At 37.2% G+C, this 25,294-nt stretch overlaps 1 protein-coding gene across 8 annotated transcripts in view; it reads left to right on the forward strand.

The window, feature by feature from the left end:
• AUTS2 (activator of transcription and developmental regulator AUTS2) overlaps positions 1–25,294 on the forward strand; it is a 1,252,826-nt gene that overhangs the window by 550,283 nt on the left and 677,249 nt on the right. For all 8 annotated transcript variants that reach the window (XM_058285964.2, XM_058285967.2, XM_058285965.2 and 5 more), the window contains one exon: positions 1,336–1,371. In XM_058285964.2, coding sequence (XP_058141947.1) covers positions 1,336–1,371 — 36 coding nt within the window. The remainder of the gene's footprint in view (positions 1–1,335; positions 1,372–25,294) is intronic.

Here is a 25,294-nt window from a genome sequence, read left to right on the forward strand (position 1 = left end):
AAATTTGGCTTTGGGAACAGCATTTAGGAATGCCCTGGACCATCTGTGTTTGATACCCATGTTGTTGCATCTCCACATTCCCTTCTCAAGCAATTTTGAATCTCAAGAAAAATCATTTCTACTATATTATTGGTTATGCTAAATTAGCCTAATTTTCCCCTCTATATGACCCACCCACTCATTCATTTATTTATTTATACATTAATTAAACAAATACTTAATAAATACATCCTATGTGCTAGGCACTATGCTGAGCTCTGGGAATGCAATGATGAATAAGCCAGATGGTCCCTGTGCCCGAGTAGGCAGGAGGACAGTAGGTTGAAGAGCTTAAAGTGAACCCTGTTACTATTGCATCACGGTGAAATTCAGGCTGCCTGGGGAAAAGAAACAACCATCCAAGTTCAGCAGGATGGCAGCTTGCAGATGCAAAGTCCTTTAGCTGAGACCTAAAGGCTGACTCAGCATTCAATTTGTTTTCATTTCAAGTTTATATAGGTCCTCTCTTATTCACAAAAAGAATGGTAAAAATTAGTGTTTGGAAAGAAAAGTTTTAAGAGGAAAAAAAAAACATATGAATGAAAAAGAGTCAGACAAGTTTTAAAGACAAACCCTGTCCTTTTTTTTTTCTTGTTTCCTCAAAGAAGGGATGTCCTTCATGGCTCTCAGAATTATTGTTTTATATTCAATAGTTCTTGCTACTAAAACCTTCAGAAAAATGATGCTTTTTCACTGCTTCCCTTTGCCCACACATTCTTTGCATTTTAGACTACTAATTATGTTTACAAAATGTCTCATTTTTGAAAAGCACTGTGTGTGTACTGACTGGTTTCTTTAGGGAATAAACTGGCAAGTAAGTCATACACTGGAAAAGTCATCCAAACCCACTGGGCTTTTTATTTTCAAGTCAGTCTGGGCCTTTTCCTCTCGCCTGCCCCTTTGCGGCCACAAAACTGAGTAGCTTGAGACTAGGGCATTGAATGTCAGCAAGTCAGGGAGGCAGGCTGATGCGTGTCTGTTTAGTCTCAGTGCAGGGCGAAATGCCATCATTAATTCATTACCCAGCTGCCTGTCAAATAAATTGGCAATTACGTTCACCGCAGAAGCTTGGAATTCGGTAAATAGCACGTTAGCATCTCTGAGTTGTTGAGAGATGTAAAGGGGAAAATTAAGCAACACGGTGTTTGTATCAGTAGCAGTTGACAAGGGGCAGCATACACTGGTGATATGATGTAGTGATGAAAAGCCTGCAAAGGGTTGGTAATGAGCTGTGTGGATTGGAATGTGTTAAAAACCATTGCTGATTTTCCACTTTGTCTTTATGCTTTATTGCAGAGTTCAGCTCCTTCCAGCTTGGGAACAGGCTACTTCGTAAGTCTATCTCAACTTCCACATGTGTGCCTTGCATTTGCATTGATTTACTTCTATAATGAATGCTCATTAGGATGTGAAAAAAATCTTAAGAAATCCTCTCTCAGTACTAAAGAGCAGACTGATATCCATCCTGTTTTAAGAACTATTTTATTTTTAAAAGATACAACCTGCTGGAATCTAGGGACCAACCATAACACCAGTTTCCAGCATCCAGGCCCTTTGTTCCTTACCTGGCCATTCACTTCTTACAGTGTAAGGGGGAGCACACCCTTGTGGATACTGGGACACTTGATTGGCTTCTGCCACCTTCCTCCATAATTGCTCAGTGAGAATTGTCATGTGGAAGATGGAATTCAGATTAAGCACTTATATTCACTCTCCAGATCTCTTGAAGAATTTACACACTTATACAATGCACTGCCGTTTTTTTGTTTTGATGAACAGCAGTGTGTTAATAGATGTTTCCTTTCATAGTTTGGGTAGGTGGCCTTTAAGTTTTCTTTGGGCAGTCATTAAATTTGTTATTTTAGCAAATACAGCTATATTGTTTTATTGCAGGACCTTATTCTCTGTCCTTTGGGAAGGATCGGGATTGAGTGACATACCTCAGGGATTATCCAAATAGTCCTCATTCACAGAAGGAGAGAATGTCACTTAATTTCTTTTATTTATAGTAAAATTATCCTTTTTGGACTCAAACCTTTTTAAGGTGTATATTTTAAAGAATTGCATATAAATGTTAAATACACATCAGGATAAGCCAATGTAGAAGGTTCCTGTGGTATTTGCAATGATCTGATTTGTGTCCTGAATGATGAACACAAATAATCTAATTTCTTAGCAATTTCTTAGAAAATATTGAAATTCTGAAAACAAAATAAAAATGGAAACTAATTATTGATGTAGTTTAGTTGCTATTTAAGTTTCTTCCCTTTAAAATGCTAATTACTCTGACTTTCCTTTGCCCACACATTTCTCTCCATATATTTACATTAAATATATAAAAACCAGCATAATCTCAATGAATAATGAATCTTTTCTGACCTTGGCAGAAATATTTTTTAGATGTTGGTTTGTTTTGTCTTAATCTATGATATTAGGAGAAAAAGGATAAAGTTGATTTGATAACTGCGTGATACAGTTAGTACAAAGTATTCCCTTATCCTTGCTCCTACTTATTTTGGCTGAATATGCATGCATATAGAAACTAGCAGGATACATTCAGACTCCTGCTTCAGCAGTAGAAGGAACAGAAGTAGTCCCATCTGCCATCTCTTCACACCAGGCTGGATGTGGGTTGTTAATGCTGGAAGTAAAATCTGGAGACTACTAATGTCTGTTCTCTATCCAAAATCTAAATTTCCCCCCTTTGCTTTCTTCAGCAGAAACAAAGCCACCACTTTAGCTCATGCTCCCATATTAAACATTTCTAGTAGTTTTCTGTTGTCAGGATGATCACCCTGAAATAATAAAGTATTCTCTGAAAATATTAAGATTTTCATTGTGCCTTATGTAACTTACTTTTCTCTGTAGTTCCAGAAATATTTCTTATTATTCTGTAGTAATATATTCTTATGAATAGTCTTTGCAGTTATGAATCTAAAATAATTCTCTATACTTACACAATGTTAGGTGAATATGAAAGTTTTCCTTATTTTACTTTGCTTATACAAAAACCCTCTAGTTTTATTGTCTTACATGGAGAAGATAAATATATTTCTGTCAACTATGACAAAAATGTCCGACTTAGAATATGTTTGCAATAATGTGATTACTATGTTATCAAAGTACAAAATCCATAAATATTATGGCCAAGTCTTCATCAAAAAGCATTTTCTATTTCAACTTTCATTCCAACATTTTCACCTTTAACATTTAAGTTCAATTATTGACTTCAACCCTGGTGAGTTTCACACTCTTGAAATGGTATATTCAGAAGTAATATTCTTAAGTTTCATGCCAGTGTATACTTTCTGTTGTGATTTGTGGTCTGTGATGTCCTAACTATTTACTTAATTCTATAAAGATGGCTCAGCATCAGGTAAGTGAAATGGTGATATTTTGACATTATCCTTAACCCTCTTCAGCAATTCTTTGAAGGGAGCAAATCACCTGCAGAGTCACTGAGCTATTAATGCAATTGAACCATAATGTGCATTCAGGTAGAAGAAAGCTGAAGGAACTCATGTATTGAGTTTAACAACCTGGAACTGTTTTCTTAAATAATCTCCCATACCCCAACATCACTCTAACCTCCGTGTCCTTTTTCATTTAGATTGTATGCTCCTTTCGAGCTTTTAATGAACTAAAGTAAAATGCTGATCTTTTTTTGTGCTAATAAAATAGAAAGTCACCTGAATGCGTGCACACACACACACAACTTACCCACGGCCAGTATATTCTACTTTTTTTCAGGTCCTTTTGGTTTGTCAGTAGTGGTAAGCTAAAGGACTTGAAGGTGAAGCCTTTGATTTTAATCTGGTTATATTTCTATCTCCTTGGTTTTATGTTCCAAAGAGTCTGCTTAAGTCTGTTACTTTTCCAATCTATTTTAAAAGCATTCGATTTGAGAAATGAGAACAGCAGCTAAAATCAGTGTTTACATAAGCATATTGCAAAGAATTCTTAACGTAGACAAAATAGAGAAGAGGGATTGGAACAAACTTTTCACATTTTTGAGAGCTTTTGAATAATGTGGGTGTTAAATACATAGACACACACATTCTTTACATACTCATGCCTAGCTCATATTCTAAATATAAATGGAAATATAGACTACTTGGAATCAATTTGCTACTTTCTTTGGCAAAAGTACTGGAACTTGTTGGAATGTGCTTAGGATTTTCTTTTTAAAAAGTAATGCAGTGAACACATTTTCTTTTTGATTTGGGCTATATTTTTTATGCATATATTTGAAGCTTCGTTATACAAAGAGTATAATTTAGAACTTAGAGACAGAATGATCTGAAGTTGAAACCTGGTTCCATCTGATTAGTTGAATGATTTTGAACAGGTTATTTAATGTCTCTGGGTCTGCTTTCTTATCTATACCTATTTCGTAAAGTTGAGAGTAATAAATGAAATATTTAACACTCAAAAATAACAAATAATGTTTTCTGTTATTCAAACTATAGTATGGTGTTTGAGAGTGGTCACATGTCTCATTAAGTGACTTTGCAATGTTGTGGTGATAGATGATTGTCACCAGAAATTGATATAAAAGTAGATTTTATAATTTGTGCCTATAGGATAGGATTATTTTATTCTCTTTACTTTCTTCTTATAGCTTTCTCAGGAGCCTTGAGTTGTGTGTTTGGTCAGCTCTGTACCAGTCACTGCTGTATTTGAAAATAAAACAAATATGATATCCAGTCCATATGTTCCTCTAAGATCATGGTAATGCTGGAATGAACTATTCTATAAAAGTGAGCTTACCACATATTATAGTTGTTCTCTTTCACGTGTCTATTTTAAATGTTTGTTGAGTTTCTTCAACCATCAAGGAATTTAGAGTCTACCATAAACTCAGATCCTTGCTTTATTTATGACACTTTAACTATTTCGGACACATTGCATTTAAGTAAGAGGGTTTGCTCTCTCTAGAGAACCTAATACCATTTATGATGTTTCTTTGGGTTTTAACTTCAGAGGTGCAGATAGATCAACCTAACCTTGACTGCAGCCCCACCTAAAAACAGAAAAAATAGTCTTCTTCCTCCTTCCCTACCAGTACTTGCTGGTGATGGTGGAAGAATACTTTGTAATTTAATTATCCATTCATAACATTTGAATACTTCTACTTAAGATAAATACAGCTCAATGTTTTTAACATTCAGCCCCCCTCCCCATAAGACTCTAAAATTTGTATTTATTAATAATTAATTCTAGGTAAATGAATTAATGGTCATTGTTTGTTTATGACCAGTTTCCATTATGATGGAATTATTTTTAAAACTCTGAATTCCAGTTAGAATCCTTTCAGGGATCTCATTGTTATTGGGGCTTTTAGACACATTGATAAAGACTGCATTGGAAAACAGCTCATCAGAATGAGAGTTCAGTTTAGTTTAACTCACAAATAAGTATTAAGCATCTACTCTTAGTTCCTAAAACAAAATAAGGTCTAAGCCCTCAAGTTTGGGGGACACATTGAATTTGATACAGGGCAAACTAAGTCCTATGAGCATCTGAATCAGCATCTGTTAGGATCAGTTAATTGTAGGTTCACTTGTGCAGAATCTGATAGATGTTTTAGATTTTCTATAAGTAAATAATGGGTGGGATTAAGTTTGAAATGGAAAAACAAAGACAAGAACACAGAGCAATAGCATAAAAGTATGAAATTGGTGTGTTTCTGGAAAAGGCAGTATTTAAGGGTAGAAATGTGGGCTGATTACAGGAAATGTTGAATAAAGCCAGGGAGGGAGTTGGGTGAGTGGGAAGGAGATGCTTTATAGGTAGAAATTGACTTAGTGACCTGTTGAAAATTGAATGAGAAAGATGTCAAACTTAGGATTGATGATCTTGTTGCTCTTACCTGAAATAAGAGTCCTAGGAGAAAAAGATCTGGCTTTACTTTGGAAGTTAGAGTAAGTAGTTAGATACTGAAGCATGCATTTCCTCAATGATATTTTAAAGAGATAGTTAAAATAACAGAACAAAACGTTGCTACCCAAATTAAAATTTATGTTAATCGAAACAAAAAAGTAGTAGTACTTTGTAAGAACTTCATTATGTCCCTGAAATTCAACCTTATGCCTGTCACAAAAGATCCTTGAGATCTGGTTGTGTAATTTCTCTGAATGACTCTTGACAATTATCCAGTTCGTCTTGGAAGTAGATTTGAAACACTGGCCTCAGAGGTACCCTGTCTTTAAAGTAAGCTCAACATCACTAAAATGTTTTATTATGTAATATTTAATACAAGCCAAGAATATTTGTTGTGACTGTGCTGTTTTTATTATAATAATAAAGCAAATACTTTGGAACCTATCACTTAACGGAAAATCTAGGGTATTACTAATGCTTTTGAAGCTATCCATGTACTGAGTAGAACCATTTTGGCAAGTGGGGTCAATTGCTCTTCCAATGGTAAAAAAGTTGCCACTTTATTGAACCATAACCTTTAAAAGACCACTTTGACCAGTATTTTTCCCCTTTGAAGTAACAAAACCAGAATCTATATCTAACTAGTTTTTATGATAAGATTAGGGAATACAGAATGAATCTCTGTGACACTTGAGGATTCACTTACATCTGAATCGTGTTCTCCTAGACCTCTTCACAGAGGCACAGGTGAACTCTAACTTTGTCCCGGCCAGCGGGACGATCAACGGGAGCTCCGGATCCTAGGAGGGAAAGAATGGTATGGGACAATAGAGATACAAGGAACGACAGCAAGACAGTATTCTGATCAAGCTGCAAAACTTTATTGAGGGGACTGAGCATATATACTCTAGGGAGGAGGGGGGGTGGTGGGTAAGGATAGGTGGCGGTCTGGGATTGGCCGCTGCTGTTGCTAGGGCGGGAGGCAGATTTGAGGTAAGAACTTTTGGTGGGAACTGATTCTGTAAAGAAGGGGGGAGGGTGACCTAAGCTATTGTTGTATCAGCTCGGGCGGCCATGTTACCGGCATTGCTGAAAGGTAGATTCTATGCATGCTGCCTTAATCGCCCACAACATAACTTCAAATGTCTTAGAGTGAAAATATAATTGTATTTTCCTTTTCCAATTCTTATCCTTTTCATCAAATTTTTTATTTGCTGTTAACATTCTACTTTGGGGAATAGAATCAATAAACTGTTAGCAGACCCACCCTGATTTAGTAAACATTACAAGTTAAATTCTGGTGGGCAGACATTTAATCTTTTGTAGGCTCTCCATGAATGGGATGACTCTTCTATCTAGCTTTGAGAAAAATTGCTGCCTCCACATTTTTAACTCTAACTTTCTCATTTGTAATAAGAGAATTGAAAGATTTAGTGAATAGGTTAATCAGATGAGTCTTGTGTCTTGTGTCTTGACTTGTCACCAATCTCTTAAACTCTAATTTTTCTCAACATCTGTGTGAGGGAATAGGCTAAGTGTCTTTAAACTTTTGCAATCTTTGTTGTTGCAGACTCCTAATGGACGAAAACGCAGGGGCTTCTGATGGATATGGGGAAATATCCCTTAACCTAACCTTCCTGTCCTCCCATCAAAAGGTTCTTGAGGAACTGACCACTAGACTAATTTCATTGCTAAAGGGCTTTTGGTTCTAATATTCAAACATACATGATTCTATCTACCTTGCACCTAAGTGTCAACCATATGGGATAAGTGCTTTGGACTGGCCTTGCTCCCATTCTTTGCTGCCTTTTGAGCCACAGAAATGCAAGGCTGTGGTCTCCTTTGTGCTTAATGAACACTGCTCTTCACTGTCAGCATTGACTGGATTCCAGATTTTTATTGAATAGCCAAGTCTGCCTTTCTAAAAAAATAAACGTTTTACAAAAAATTTTTATATTTGTGTTACTCAGGATTAGTATGCAGAGATATTAAGGTTGTAGTCTTATTCTGTTCTCTAACTAGTTTGTCCTGTTGGTCATCGAAATGATTCAGTAAAGTGGCTCATTGACTATCAGAGAGAATAGCCAGGTCACTGTCATGGAATTCAGGAAATAATTTTATCTCCATTTTAATTTTTTTCCTTCACATTGACTTTAAGGAAGGCTATATTATAGTGTTGGAGATTTCCAAATTACAGAAATGTTCAATTAGTTGGTATGAGTGATACAAGATGAACCATGGGTAGTGTTGAACCCTGAGGTTGACTCTGACTATCCACATGAACATTGATTTTGATATATTTAACTGGCCTCGTGTTTTATTGACTAGCAGTTAGACTTTTTCAAATCAAAGCACTCATCCCTTTGCCTAACTGCTTCAAAAAATATATTTTTCCTGAAATTGTAAATTAGATGCTTCCCAATTCATTGCATAAGAAACTTATAGCTTGGTAAAACACCAAGAGTATCATTTGAAAAGAGGTTAAAAAACACAGCTGGGGCTTGTTAAGAAGGAGAAGTGCTATTTTAACTCCAAGTGTCACATTTTCCTATAGTCAGCTCTAGCAGTAAACAAGAGTTATTGGAGGTTTACATAGTTTGAGACACTTCACTTATCTCCCAGTACTTGATTTCAGAAACCAAACATTTAAAATGTGTTTCGTTCATGTAAAAATGTTTATCCATTTAAAATACAATGCCATTTTAACAAAAGCACCCTGGTGACAAGCTGTTTAGGTGTAGCACAGTTTATAAACTATCAGTTTATAAACATACCCTTATATACATACCCTTATACACATACCCTTGAAAAGACCAGCACAGTTACCCAAGGTTTGGCATTATAAATCACTGTTAACAAACCTTAATTTGCTTACCAGGCTAATGAATGATTTTTTTTTTCACTAATTAGCTCTAGTCTCAGTCATGTGGGTTTTTTTAAAAGATTCATTTATTTATTTCTCTCCCCTTCTCCACCCCACCCCAGTTGTCTGTTCTTTGTGTCTATATGCTGTGTGTTCTTCTTTGTCTGCTTCTGTTGTTGTCAGCGGCACAGGAATCTCTGTTTATTTTTGTTGCGTCATCTTGTTGTGTCAGCTCTCCGTGTGTGTGGCACCATTCCTGGGCAGGCTGCACTTTCTTTCCTGCTGGGCAGCTCTCCTTACGAGGCACACTCCTTACGCATGGGGCTCCCCTGCTCGGGGACACCCCTGTGTGGCACAGCACTCCTTGCTTGCATCAGCACTGAGTGTGGGCCAGCTCCACATGGGTCAAGGAGGCCCGGGGTTTGAACCACAGACCTCCCATGTGGTAGACAAATACCCTAACCACTGGGCCAAGTCCACTTCCCTCAGTCATGTTAAAGGGACCTGCCTTATACTACATTTAATCTCTGCTCTGAAATGATTGGTGTCTGATTTTCAGGGGTGGGGGTGGGGGTGGGGGTGGGGGTGGGGGTGAGGACTTTAAGTCTGTTGATGACTCCCTGGCTGTATATCTAGATGCAAGGATTGTGACTGTTTTCAAGTAGAAGCATGGACAGGGTGATGACTGTCTATTAGGGTTTATAAACTGTAATGTAGTAGTAAATTTGGAATGGAGTGGTGAAGCAAGATAATTGCAGTGTTTCCTCTTTAAATGTACTGCTGTGTGTAGTGGCCTCTGATTTCAAGGAGCCATTAAAATTGCAGCAAGGCATAAGAGCTGTAGTAGTTCCTAGTACATGCCTAATATATCATATGTTCATCACATCTCATAAAGTCTTGCCAGGTCAACACGTGATTGCTTTCATGTACAGCTGGACTGCTGCAGAAGGAAATTGGAGGGAACCTCCATCATGTAGGTAGTATTACAGGGTCCCACCAAGAACTCACCTAAGCCCATAATGTGCCATATTTCTCTTATGCCCTAGTACTCTCCATTTCCATTATTTAGTCCCTAAGGAGAGCATTCACATTCTACCTTTTGAAAGAGCTTCCTATCAATAACCTTTTATCCAATCTTTGTGGGAAATAGGTCTGACTTTGCCATTGGAAGGTAAGGCTATATCCTGTGCAGAAAATGTAATGAGAAGACAGTGTCACACCCTAAATCCAAAAAGACAAGAAATTTGACTCCTTGAGAATGTTTTAAAATATGTTTTTTAATAACTGCAGCAGAACTAGCTCTGTCATATGCAAACTTCGTTTCTCTGAAAAAAGGAGAAGCATTAACTAGAACATTCTCAGAAGCAAAGGAAGCTAGCGAATCCAATATGTTATTTTAATCAAATATTAAACAGCTAAGCATCATGACTAAATTGAAACCTTAAGCTACATTTGTACAAGGGCATAATGTAATCACATATTATTTTCATCTGTTTCTAAATTGCCAGCTTTATTAATTTGGTAATTGAATTAGACCTATTATTTGGCTTTACATTCTGGATCAGAAAGGACTTGAAAAATCACCTGGTCCAACTGCCTGCCTAAACCCTGACTCAGAAGGGAACCTGGTATGGGTTGATAGGATTGTGGCCCCTCATCCTGGAGACTGTCTCTCAGCATAATTGGTCACACAGATCTTCTTGCTGGCTACCACACACTGTTTTCTTAACTTGACGGCAGTGACTGTTAACTAACCATGGATATGTGGTATTGTTAAATCTCTTTTTTCTAAAAAAAAAATTCAGTTGGGTTTTTAGTTCTAAGAATAGGACCTTAATTTTTATCTCTACTGAGGTTCATCACGGTAAATCTGGTACTGTTCAAAGTCTGTCATCTAATATGTACCCTATCCAATTTTTCAAAAACATTAAGTGGACATTCTCTGTAAAGAAGTGTGGACACCATTGTTCTGCTACAGAATGGTAAAGTAATTGGCAATTAAAATCTACATATTACAGATTGAGTTGTGATGTGGATATACATGAAGTAAGCCTCTTTAAATTATAGTAATGTATGTGAACAAGCAATATTGTCTAAAGTAGATAAAAGTACACACTGTCAGGGAAACAGATGTGGCTCAAGTAGTTGGGTGCCCACCTACCATGTAGGAGGTCCTGGGTTCAGTTTCCAGTGCCAACGAAAGAAGATGAGCAAGATGACAAGCAAGACAGTGAGCTGACACAACATGCAGGGAATGGATGTGGCTCAAGCAATTAAGCACCTCCCTCCCACATGGGAGGTCCCAGGTTTGGTTCCCAGTGCCTTCTAAAAAAAAAGATGAGTAGGCACAGAGAGCACACAATGAACAGACACAGAGAGCAAACAACAAGTGCAAACAACAAGGGTGGGGGAATAAATAAAATCTTTTTTTTTTTTAAAGAGGGAAATGTATGTGGCTCAAGCAGTTGGGCTCCCATCTAACATATAGGAGGTCCAGGGTTTGATGCCCAGGGCCTCCTGGTAAGGGCAAGCTGGTCCATGCGGTGAGCTGGCCCACGTGGAGTGCTGGCCGATGCAGAGAGCTGGCGCAGCAAGATGATGCAACAAGAGACACAGAGGAGAGAAAATAAGAAGACATGACAGAACAGGGAGCTGAGATGGTGCAAGAGAGTGATCACCCCTCTCCCCCTCTGGAAGGTCCCAGGACCCATTCCTGGAGCTGCCTAATGAGAATATAAGCAGACACAGAAAAGAACACACAGCGAATGGACACAGAGAGCAGACAGTGGCAGGTGGAGGTGGAGGGTGGGGATAAATCTTTAAGCAAAATAAAAGACACTGTCAAAGAGGTCCAATTTTATATAGTATTCATTTCATAACATATGCAAGACTAATAATTAGAAAAAGGAGGAAAATGAAAAACTTACTGTAATTTATAGGAAGTCTGTGTCATATGCAGTAGTGTCCTAAATGTGAAATTTTTGAGTTTGACACACATTTAAAATTTTGATAGAGAAGGAGTATGTTCATTGCCCTAATTATTGCAAATTCTGAGTTAGTAGGTCCGTGAAATCCATGAAGTTTGTTTTATTTATCTCTGTGTACTGACCATCATCACATACTTTCTTCATCTTTCAAATGAGAGGATTGATCAAGATGCTCTTTAAAGGGAACCTTCAGTGTCAGCCATGTGTGGGTGTGTTGGTGACACTGATGTACAATCACTTTGGGAACTATGCATGTTCAGGGACTGTTTGTACTAGTCAAGGTGCCACTTTTTCCCTGCCTGAGCCCTGTTTTACTGAACTTGCTTCAGCTTATAATTACTTAAGTTCCTTAACAAACACAGATAAAAGTGACTATGCAAAGCCAGCTATTTTGGTAAATCTTACAAGTTTTGTCCTCTTTAGCCCTTTATGATAGGACTTTGGTCCTCCTTGGCAGAGGGAGTGGTTAGAGTTGAGTTTCAGCAATGTTTCCTCTTATTGTTAAAGTTCCCTAATTGCCATGTCTTACAGCCTATGCTAGGCTTCAATGGTTGTGTGTGTATGTTTTTGTTTGTTTGTTTGTCTGAAGTGCCAGGACCAGGGATTGTACCCCAAACCTCATTCATTCGTGGGAAATTGGCATTCAACCACTGAGCCACACTGGCTCCCCTGAGTTGGTTTTTTCATTTGTTTGCTTGTTCTCTGTTTTTTTGTTTATAAGGCACTGGGAATTGAACTCAGGACCTCCCATGTGGGAAGCAGCTTGAGCCACATCCTCTCCCAATAGTTGATTGTTGAAGTTTGAGACACCTTTTCAGTGTTCAGAGTACAAGGTGTTACTACTCATAAAATGAAATAAGAAAAAAAAAGTCAAGAAAAGACTGTCTTCTTTTCCTGTTGTGCTGTGTATATTGCATCATTTTCTGCTGGACTTAACTTTCTGAACTTCATTGATCATGATTTTACTATTTATAGTTACTATGGATCTTTATAACTGCTTTTGCTTGTAAATATTTGTGTTTATGACACACTATTCATTATAGGCATGAATTGGATCCAAGACCTTGATTAGGGATAAACACTTGAGTGCTTATCATGTGCCAGACATTGTTCTAAGCAATTTACATGTATTAATGAGGTTTGTACTACTGTTATTTCCACTTTATAAATGAGAAGACTGAGGCCCAAAGAGAGTAAGTAACTTTCCCACAGTCACACAACTAGAGGGATTCAAAGTTGAAATTTGAACCTGGTAAACAAACTGTCCTGCCAAGAGGCTGAATACTTACTCACATTGAGCAATGGGAAATAGGATCTGCTGCTTTTTTTCTTTTTTTCTTCCCACTTTTTCAGGAACAGATGTAAAGTCTTGTCTATATTCATTTACCTCCCTAACTAGACTGTAGAAGTAAAGTAAATGGGTCCTTATCTTCTGCTTATTACCCTTTCAGCCATTTTATAGAACCTTACTCCTTCTCCCAAAGGGTTTATTGATATTCATGCCTCATGTATGTATAAGCCAATCCAAGTAAAGCCTGATCCAGGTAAGGGAGTGGAATAGGATGGGCCTGGTGTTTCCCAAACCTCTTTGCTCCTGGAAATGGCCTTCAAAGGATTTGACTTTTCAAAACTATCACTTTCAGGGTCCCATTCCTGTCCAACATGGAAGCATCTGATTTGTAATAAGCTCCTCAGCCAGACACATATCCATGGATTGTAGTTGCCCATACACATGATATAATTTGAAAGTAACCCTAGCAGTTGTAATTACCACCAGATTTACTTATAAGCACATATATGTTAGTGATTTTCTTTGAATTTTCCCTCTTTTGCTGTAGTATAACTTTGTCTAAGAATCATTTAGACAGTTAAATGATTGGATCCTGACCTTTTTTTTGATTGATCATTTTTCTTTTTGTCATGCATTTACTCTGTCATTCATGTAAAGACATTCATTATATTTTAGGTAGAATAATAATTGAGAACAGGAAAAAGACTACTTTGATACTTGCAAGAAGTACTTCTATGGATCTGGTTAATTCTCTACTTGAGAAAATTGCCAATAAGGTTTTATTTCTGTTTAATTTCCTTTTCCAATTGTACTTTTCTAACAATTTCTATGTACACAAGATTTCTCTAAGCAACAAATAGCTTGTGTGATGTTTTTCTGATTCCATTCATCAAACTTATTTGATTATATTTTAACACATTTTAGTGTTTCCCATCATTCAGCAATAGGTTCATTCTTGCTTCACTTACTCTTTTGAAGCAATGGAATTATTTATGTATTTTCTCCATTTTTCTCATCTTCTGCTTTCCAACTTGCATTCCCATTTGGTCCTATAACATACTAAGATTGCAAATGTGAGCCTGAATAATAAAGAATCACTTCACTGATTGCTAAACATATATTATGGTGCTTTTAAACTCATTTCAGGTCATCTTGCTTCCAATTAGTTTGATTACAAGCATTTAAGCTGTCAAATATAAAGCTTTATGCATCCTCAGTTTTTAGTTTCAAATTATGAAAACTTAAATGCTCTGTACTTCTGTAAGTACCCAACTTTTAATATTTTGGAAGACAGGAATGCCTATTATAAAGATCAGCCACCATTTCAGAGACTAGGTAAAACCAGTGGACAATTTTGGAGCAGTGACACAGTTTTATTTTTAAAATGTGTGGTGTAAAATATGTGTGTGTGTGTGTGTGTGTGTGTGTGTATGTAGGTGGCAGTCAAAAACTACCTCTTTATTGTCATTTTTAGGATACAGTATATATTTATAAATCATTAAAACTTTGGAATATAAATGTGATTTGGTGACTGATGTTTTGTCTGTGCGCGTGGAAGCCTTTCCGAGAATTAAAACAAACAGAAGCTCTATAGCACCACCTTCAACAGAAGGAAATAGTCCAGGAGTATTTGTAGACAAAGTAATAAAATCCTAGTGTAGAATAGGTTTGTAATGTTGATGAGGTGGTTAAGCAATAGTATAAAAAATGAAAATGTGAAATCATGACTCTCAGATATAAATATCTCAGATATAAAATGTACATATTTTAAAGATTTTATTTAGTGATGATGGAACCAGGCTGATGTTCTAACCAATTCACAGGAGAATCCATGTGTGTAGGCATGTGTGTAGGTTAGGAATATCTAAATGAATGTACAAGTAGAGGTGAAACTGACTTTGAGGGAAGTCTGTTGATCCTCTACCTGATACGACAGAATTTTCATGATTTTAAACAATAATTACTTTGCATTGCCATTAGTTATTTACAACTTACAGAGTTGTAAGTTAGTTCCTATAGACTCAGAAAAGATAAAACTGGTAGGACAAATAATTTCCCTCGGTTACACATATTTTCCCTTATGATCCTCCTTCATTTTGATAACAATCATGAGGGAAGATTATTCTTTTTTAAACTTTTTATTGAAGTTTATTATTTATACATAACACACATAAGCAGTAAGTATATAATAAAGGTTGTGAATTTATAAAACAAGCGTGCATATCATCATACAGGGCTCCCAAATATCACCCTACAACCAACACCTTGCATTGTTGTGAAACAGTTGTTAAAACTATGAAAGAGTATCATCAAAATATTACTACTGGCGGTGGACTTGGCCCAGTGGTTAGGGCGTCCGTCTACCACATGGGAGGTCCGTCTACCACAAGGAGACCCAGGCCTCCTTGATCCGTGTGGAGCTGGCCCATGCGCAGTGCTGATGCGCACAAGGAGTGCCCTGCCATGCAGGGCTGTCCGCTGCGTAGGGGAGCCCCACGCGCAAGGAGTGTGCCCCGTAAGGAGAGCCGCCCCACGTGAAAGAAAGTGCAGCCTGCCCGGGAATGGTGCCACACACATGGAGAGCTGACACAACAAGATGACGCAGCAAGGAGAAACACAGATTCCTATGCCGCTGACAACAACAGAAGCGGACAAAGAAGACACAGCTAATAGACACAGAGAACAGAAAACCGGGGTGGGGGGAAGGGGAGAAAAATAAATAAATAAATCTTAGAAATAAATATTATACTGGGGAGAACCAGCAAGATGGCACGGAGTAAGGAGCTCCTAGAGTCAGCTCCTGCTATAAGGCAGTTAGTAAACACCCAGAGCTCTCTGGAGCTAGTTTAACCACCTGTTTGGGGGCTCCAAGAGGCCAGAAGAGCATCCTACAACATCCTTGAAGGAACGGAGGGAGCTGACTCCCCATCTGTAGAGAAGACTCATAAGTAGAGCGCTCCACGCCCTGGCGGCCAGTGCCCATCCTCCACTGGAGGCACAAGCTGCGTTGTGAACTGTTCCAAGGCTGGAATTGAAAGCTCCACTTCCCCAAAATGGGGGAGGAAGAGATGGTTGGGCACCAATTTCAGCTACTGAAGAGTAACTTCAGCGGACTACAGTATAATCCTGAGAACAGCTAAAGTTTGAGCCTGTCCAAGTTATAAAGAGGCCAGGAGCTGCCATCTTAACTCCGCATCTGTCACAAGGGGAGGCAGGGCAGATTGAAAATCTCAGTGCTGGCGGGGACTGGCTTCTTCCTATCCAGATCGTATTGCAGGTCTAGCCTAGGCCCCAGTGCCACCTCCAACAGGGAGGAAGCTGCAGGGACCTGTGCCGTCTCTCCAGGAAATTACCAGTCAAACCGAGGAGGCCAGTGACCATCCTACTCTGGCCTCATGAGCTGCCCCAGGAGCTATTCTGTGGCTGAATTTGGAAGTTTCATTTTCCAGAATCAGGGGAGGAGGAGATGGTTGGCCACTGATTTCAGCTACTGATTGATAGACTCGAATGGCTAAGATATAACCTTGGAAACACCTGGGTGTGAATCTGTCCAAGTTGGAAAGAGGCCTGTGGCCACCGTTTTGACACCGCCCCCAGCCTGAGGGGCAGCAGCACTGACTGGAAATCACAATGATGGTAGGAACTGGTTTCTTTCACCCAGATAGGCTTGCAGCCCTAACCTAGGCTTTACCCCCATCTCTGGCAGGGAGGAGGCTGGGGGGCCATGCACCAGCCTATCCAGTAACTGCAGGTACATTTGACTGGCACAGACTGAAAATTAGAAGTCTACCAAGGCAAACTGCAGTCATCTTGGACCCACATTGCATAGATTGCTGCCCACACCTGCAACGCCATCCCTGCCCCAAGCAGGGGAGAAAGGGGCATGAAGTTTCATTAGTCTCCCTGGGCAACTACAGTCCAGGCCTTCATGAGTTAGATTATCCCACACAGCTGTGATTCTGTCCCTACCCATGGCAAAGGAGAAAGTTGGAAGAAGCTTCATTGGTCCCTGGCGCAATGAGGGCAGCTTGAACCTCCACAGCTTACAGCACTAACTAAATGCTTAGCTCCTACTGCACAACCAGCAATGGAGAAAAGGCAGGAAGCCCTAAATTAAAGAGAAAAACTGTACCCAGAATAAATACTCAAGTAAGCCAGATGCCAAGACACCAACAAAAAATTACAATTCACACCAAGAAACAGGAAGCTGTGGCCCAGTTAAAGGAACAAGGTAGGTCTCCAGATGACATAAAGGAGTTGAGAGACAACTAATCATAGATGTTCAAACAAATCTCCTTAATAAAGTCAATGAGATGGCTAAAGAGATTAAAGATATTAAGAAGACACTGGGTGAGCACAAAGAATTTGAAATCATATATAGAAAAATAGATCTTATGGGAATCAAAGGTGCAATAAATGAAAATTTAAAAACATTAGAATCATGTAATAGCAGATTTGAGGAGGCAGAAGAAAGGATTGGTGAGTAATGAAATGGCCTCTGAAAGTGAACATGCAAAAGAATAGCTGAAGTAAAGAATGGAAAAAATTGAACGAGGTCTCAGGGAACTAAATAACAGCAAAAGGCATGTGAACATATGTGTCATGGGCATCTTAGAAGGAGAAGAGAAGGGAAGAGGGGCAGAAGGAATATTTGAAGAAATATAATGGTAGAAAATTTCCTAACCCTATTGAAGGACGTAGATATCCATTTCCGAGAAGCAGAACATACTTCCCCCTGAAAAAATCCAAATAGACCAACTCCAAGACACATACTCATCAGAATGTCAAAGGCCAAAGACAAAGAGAGAATTCTGAGAACAGCAAAAGTATTACATAACGTATGTGGGATATCCAAAAAGATTAAGTGCTGATTTCTCACCAGAAACCATGGAGACAAGAAGACAGTGATATGCTGTATTTAAGATACTACAAGATAAAAGCTTCCAGCCAAGAATCTTACATCCAACAAGAATGTCTTTCAAACACGAGGGTGAGATTAGAATATTCACAGATAAACAGAACCTGAGAGAATTTCTAAGCAAGTGACCAGATTTTCAGGAAATACTAAAAGGTGAGCTAGAGCCTGAAAAGAAAAAACAGGAGAGAGGCCTGGAAGAGAGTCCAGAAATGAATATTATATCAGTAAAAGAGAGGAACTGAAAGTGTCAAAAGAGTGGCTAAAATAATATATGATGGATAAAACTCAAATAGTCAGGAATAAACTTAACCAACAATGTACAGCACTTGTATTCAGAAAACTGCAACTCAGTATTAAAAGAAATTAAAAAAAGCCTTAAATAACTGGAAGACATTCCGTGCCCATGGATTGGAAGACTAAATATCGTTAAGATGTCAGTTCTACTCAGATTAATATACAGATTCAATGCAATCCCGATAAAATTTCCAGAAGCATTAAAAACAAAACAAAACAAGAACATCAAATTTATTTGAAGAGGTAAAGGGAACTGAATAGACAGAAATACCATAAAAAGGAAAAGCGAAGCCTTATCTCCAGACTTTAAATCATGTTATCTAGTTTTAGAGATGAAAACAGCATGGTACCTACCTAAAGACAGACACATAGAACAATGGAACCAAGTTTATGGTTCAGAAACAGACCCTCACATATATGGTCAAGTGATTTTTGACTAGCCTGTCAAACCCACACAGCTCGGGCGGAACAATCCATTCAACAAATGGTGCTGAAAGAATTGGATATCCATAGCTGAAAGAATTTAAGAGGACCCCTATCTCACACCTTATCTAAAAATTAACTCAAATGGATTAAAAACCTAAATATAAAAGCACGAACCATAAAACCTCTAGAAGAAATTGTAGGAAAATATCTTTAGGACCTGATGGTAGGTGGTAGATTCTTAAAGGAGATAAGAAGAGGACTGAGTGGACTGCTGATGTTTAATGTATGTAGAAATTTTAATTAGCTTTACTGTAAAAGTGTGGAAATGTGTAGAGTGGATGGTAACACATAGTGAGTAACAGCTAGTTTATAAATGGGGATGTGATTAAAAATCATATCTAGGTATGTAAATGCCAATTGACAGAATGCTAGTGAATAATCTAGGAACTGAATAGCACAGTAAACCAAGAGGTGGATGAGAATTGTGGTTGATGGGTGTCCTTTGTGAGCTAGAGCAAATGTACATCACTACTGCAGGGTGTTGGGAATGTGGAACAGCATGGGAAAAATACAGCTGGAGTGACCTATGGACTGTGGTTAGTAGTAATAATATAATATTCTTGCATATATGTAGAAGATGTACTGGTTGATAATGAGGCTGTATGGAAAATGTGAGCCAAATGTGCACTGTGGACATGGTAACAATCAGAAGATATTATCTTATCTATAGCAAATGTTCCACCACAGTGTGTTGATAGAGGGGTGCTGTTTGGGAATTCTGCACATGTGCATGATTGTTTTATGAGTTTACAACTTGTCATAAGGAATATATTTAAAAAATAATAATAGGGTGGGTTGGGGGAAGAAAACACAAAATGTAAATAAGGACTATGATTAGTAAGATTTTGACAATATTTTTTCATCATTTGTAACGAACATCTCACGACAATGCAAGGTGTTGGTGGAGGGTTGATGTGTGGAACCCCTGTATGACGTTATCCATGTTTGCTTTGTAAATTCACAACTTTTACTATACACTTAATTGTTTATGTATGTTCATATATAAATGGTATAAAGATAATAGAGTTGGTTGGGGGAAAAATACTTTGTTTAGTAGTAATATTTTGACAATACCCTTTAATCATTAGTTACAAAGGTTTACCAACAATGCAAGTTATTGGTCATATGGTGAGTTATGAGAGTCCTGTATGATATTATATTTGTCTGTTTTGCAAGTTCACAACCATTATTATACACTTATTGTTTATGTATGCTTATGTATGAAAGATATACTTCAATAAATTAAAATAAATATATATTACTACTGGCAAGTGGCTGTGGCTCAATCAGTTGGGCTCCCATCTACCATATGGGAGGCCCTGGATTCGTGTCCCTGGGCCTCCTTGTGAAAGCAGGCTTGCCCGCACACTGTGGAGAGCCGCCAGCTTGCAAGCGTCTCAGAGAGCCGACTCAGCAAGGTGACGCAACAACAACAAAAAAAAGACAAGCCCCCCCCCAAAAAAAAACACAGAAGAACATGCAGTTAATAGACACAGAGAACAGACAGCAAGCAAGCCACAAGGGCAGGTAATAACTAAATAATAAATAAATACAGACACAGAAGAACACACAGCGAATGGACACAGAAAGCAGACAGCAAGCAAATTTGCAAAGCGAGGGGGGGAAGCTGATAAAAATATATATATATTACTACTACCAATAGCTCATATCTTACATTTCATGTATTTTTCCCTAAACCACCCAGTTATTAATACCTTGTAGTAGTATTATATATTTGTTATAGTTCATGAGATTTCTTCTCATATTCTGTTTATCACAGTCCATCTTCCACTACACAATTAATTGTGTTATTTAGTCCTGTGCATTGTATAATCCATTCAAAGTGTTTACTCAGTGTCTCTCATATTCATTATAGAGTCATGCTGTCATCACCTCAGTTAATTTTGTATTGTTTTCGTTACTCCAAAAGGAAAAATCCCATACTCCCTTATAGTCCCTATTGTCCCTTAGAATTAATAGAATATCTTCTTTGCCATTGCTGCAAAAAGTATTAAATATTACTGTTAACTATCCTCTGTAAGTTACATTAATTATAATTTTCTCGTGTACCACCATTTTCTTAACATTTTGTAAAAGAAGAACATTTTAAAACTATTAACCACAATCTTCATTCACCACCAAAATTATTATGATATACTCTGTCTAGATTATTCTCTAGTTTTTTTTCAATTGAAGTATTACATCCAAAGAGTTCCCCTTTCAGCTACAATCACATTTATCAATCTTCAGTGTTAGTTTACTCAGTATAACGGGCTCTTAACAAGGAGTCTGTGAGCTTGAATTTAAATGAAAAAAAAAAAGTCTTTTGGGGATATGTTGGTGTGAGTGTGATACATTTATTATACACAATATAGTGTGGACTTAGTAAGGGGTCTGTGGTTTTCACTTGATTGGTAAATTGGTTCATGGAATAAAAAAGGTTAAGAACCCTGCAATATAAAGTATTACCATCAACTCTATTCATTTTTGCAGAGTTACAATAAGCATTTTTAAAAATTCTACATACATTAAACATCAACTCTCATTCTCAACATAAATTCTATTTCCTAGTGTATTCTAGAGTTTACGTCCATGAATTTACTAATCATATTTAGTTAATATTAGTGAGACTGTACAATATTTGTCCTTTTGTGTTTGATTTATTTCACTCAATCTAAAGTTCTCAAGGTTCATCCATGTTATCATATGCATCCTGATTTCATTTCTTATAGCTGAATAGTATTCCATTGTATGTATATACACATTTTGTTTATCTACTTATCAGTTGATGAACACTTGCATTGTTTCCATATTTTAGCAATTGTGTATAATGCTGCTATGAACATTGATGTGCAAATGTCAGTTTGTTTCCTTGTTTTCAGTTCTTCTGAATATATTCCTAGTAATGAGATTGTTGAATCATATTGCAGTTCTGTATTTAGTTTCTCGAGGAACGGCCAAATTGTCTTCCACAAAGACTGTACCATTCTACACACCTACCAACAGTGAAGGAGTGTTCCTATTTCTCCACATCCTTTCTAGCACTTGTTGCTTCTGTTGTTGTTTTCTTAATGGTCACTCTATAAGGTGTGAAATGGTATCTCATTGTGGTTTGATCTGCATTTCCCTAATAGCTAATGATGTTGAGTATTTTTCATGTGCTTTTTGGCCATTTGTATTTCCTCTTTGGAGAAGTGTCTTTTTTGCCCATTTTTTAAATGGGTTCCTTGTCTTTTTATCATTGAGTTGTATGATCTCTTTATATAACATAGATATCAAACCCTTATTGGATTTATGGTTTCCAAATATTTTGTTCCGTTGAGTAGGCTTCCTTTTCACCTTCTTGAGAAAGTCCTTTGAAGCACAAAAGTTTTAAGTTTGAGGAGGTCACATTTATCTATTTTTTCTTTTGTTGATAAGAAAACAAGCTCATCAAAACTGAGCAAACTTTGCTAAGATTTTAACATATTTCATTGCTTTTCATACTCTTGTCTTACAAACCAAGGCAAATAAATTTTGCTTTCGAAGTTTTGACCTTACTATGCTCTTCCATATTCTGAAACAAACTCAAACTTTACTTCAGGACTGATCTTAGGGGTCAGAACTAATTTCATAATATTACCAAGATGTAATATATTAAATGAATCATTGCATAAGCATTTAAAATGATACTCACTTTCAGATTTCAGTATGGTAAATACTGATATTTACAACTCCTTCCTTCTGTCCCCTGCAAAAAGAAAAATAAATAAAGTATTTTTTGGCCCACGATAAGGTTGAACAGAGTAAAGGACTCTAGTGACCAAAAATCCTGATAACCACTACTGTAGGGTAAAAATGCCCTTTTCCTAGAAAAACAGATTATAGAAATATAATTATACAGAATTATATATCTCTGAATCTAAATATAGTATCACCTCCTTATATTAATTTTAATATATTTGTGTGAACTGTCATACACCAGCATTTTAGCAGACATCATGAATAAACATAACCGACTTTCTATAGCTACACACATCTCTTGTACAACTTGACAAAGGGCAACAAATGAACACATTGATTAACTTGGCTTAAAGATAGAGCCCTCTCTGTAGCTTATAAAGCAAAATCATACAATTTTAAAACTATGATTAGCAATTAATATTTCAGCATTCTTTATTACTTAGAAATGGCCTAGGCATCCAATGGATATCCATTATTTAACTTAATTTATTATTGGTCAGAGGTTTTAGTTTACCTAAAGATCTTGGAAAGTATATTCAAGCTAATATACTACAAACATAATTACTGCTGAAGTAAAGGTCAATACAATTCCAACTCAAACACAAATTTAAAACAAAAATTTACTTTTTTCATAAACTTAAACATAAAATAGAATACTTATTTGATTAGTAAACCCATATGCATGTAGAAAAAGCATTCTCAAGTAGAAGTAAAGCACATGCTTGTATTATACAGCTGTTTTCATTAAACCAAATATTATTGAACTAATTTTGTTTGGCAAAGTTTTACCTGAATTATGTAGATTTGGATTTATGAAATATGTGAATTTATGTAAAAAAATTAAATCTAACCCATTTAAAGTATTGAAGTTCAGTTTTCTGGAAAGTTCAGGAATATTCAATTTATATAAGTGCTTATTTATTTCAATAAGGTGATCAAGATAGAACTCCTTTAATTTTACAGATTGTATCATTGGTAATACCTTCAGAGTTGTAGGAGAACATTATAAGCTCTTACAATAAGAAGTAGAGGCCTTTCTGAGTTATAGAGACATGGACATACAGATACAGTAAACTTATAGCTTCAGTTTTAAAATTTTAGCCTAGGTTAAGAGTAAATACGAAAACACAAAAACTCACCATTCCAGATAGCAGGGAGCTGGTCTTCTTTCCAGTGTGCACAAAATTTCTTAATTATTTAGCTCAAAACATATACAAATAAAAAGACAAACCAAAATTTCTGTTGTTCCTCAAGTATTTTAAGTGATAGAAATCCACATGTAATGTTGGCTATATTTTTTGCAGAAGCTTTCCATGTTACACTGTACAGTTGTGTTTGTGTAGCGTTATCATTCTTGATTAATTCAACAGATATGTGCCAGTTTCTGTTCTAGGTTCTGAGGCTATAGCAGCCATAAATAAAACAAAAATCCCTTTCCTTAAGGCATGTACAGTCAGTGAAGTTAATCATAGAATGTTAAGTAATGATAAGGGTTTTGAAGAAAAATAGCAATGAAGAGACTTTACTATCCCATCTGAAACAACACAAAACAAAAATGACCAAAAATATGTGAAACAGCAGTTGGTGAGACACTGGACAGAAGGCAATGAAGGGCAAAAATCCCTGAGAAACCGGAAACAAGGGTAGTGATCTGTGAAATTGGTCCAACTTACTGCCTTGTGAGTTTCCAGGCCTTTTTGTAGAGCAAGTAAACTCAGGGATACTGGTAAAGCCCAGTCAACCCCCCACGTTTGGAAATACTGAGAGTCTATGAAGAGCAAGGCAGTATGGTTCACAGAATAGAGTACTAGAGAGGAGAGAACCTAGAAGATCTTCAGAAAGTTGCTCTCAGGTATTTAGCAGAGTACTAGTGATCAGCCTATGCATGTGAAGAAACTACCTCAGGCCCAAGAAAGAACCATCCAAAAGGATTAAAGGAACAGTACCTGGTACTCACACAGAACTTGAAACAGTGTATATTACATCAGAAACATTGGACAACCTGAAGATTCATGGGGCATTTGACAAAGTACTTAGAATCATCTTTCCTCAGGGGTGAGGACTAATTAGCCATGGACAGAGCACTGCTCCAGTCCCTCCTAAGAAATTTTTAGAGCAAGATCTTGAAGGATCAAACTGCTTTTAAGTTACTTAACTGAATCCATATGTTCAAAAATTAAGTACAAAATTGAACTTTTAGGGGAAAAAAAACATAAAATGTGAGATGAAATATATACACTTAATAGGATTAATTGCAGATTAGATATTGCAGAAGAAAATGTTAGTGAACTTGAAGATATAGCAATAGAAACTATCCAAAATAAGAATCACAGAAAAAAAGAGAATAACAATAAAGTTAGAGCATCAGTGAACTGTGTGACAACTTGAAATAGTCTCATATATTGTAATTAGAGTCCCTGAAGGAGAATAGGAGATGGGAACAAGATATTTGAAGAAATAATATTTGAAAATTTTCTATGTTTGATGAAAACTATAAACCCTCAGATATAAGCACAAGAGACATGGGGAAAACTATGCCAAGGCACATTATAAATTTTTTTTTTTTTAAAGATTTATTTATTTATTTAATTTCCCCCCCTCCCCTGGTTGTCTGTTCTTGGTGTCTATTTGCTGCATCTTGTTTCTTTGTCTGCTTTTGTTTCTTTGTCCGCTTCTGTTGTCGTCAGCGGCACAGGAAGTGTGGGTGGCGCCATTCCTGGGCAGGCTGCACTTTCTTTTCACGCTGGGCGGCTTTCCTCACGGGCGCACTCCTTGCGCGTGGGGGCTCCCCCATGCGGGGGACACCCTTG

This window comes from Dasypus novemcinctus, chromosome 23 (genome assembly GCF_030445035.2).
Source record: "Dasypus novemcinctus isolate mDasNov1 chromosome 23, mDasNov1.1.hap2, whole genome shotgun sequence".
Classification (NCBI taxonomy): domain Eukaryota; kingdom Metazoa; phylum Chordata; class Mammalia; order Cingulata; family Dasypodidae; genus Dasypus; species Dasypus novemcinctus.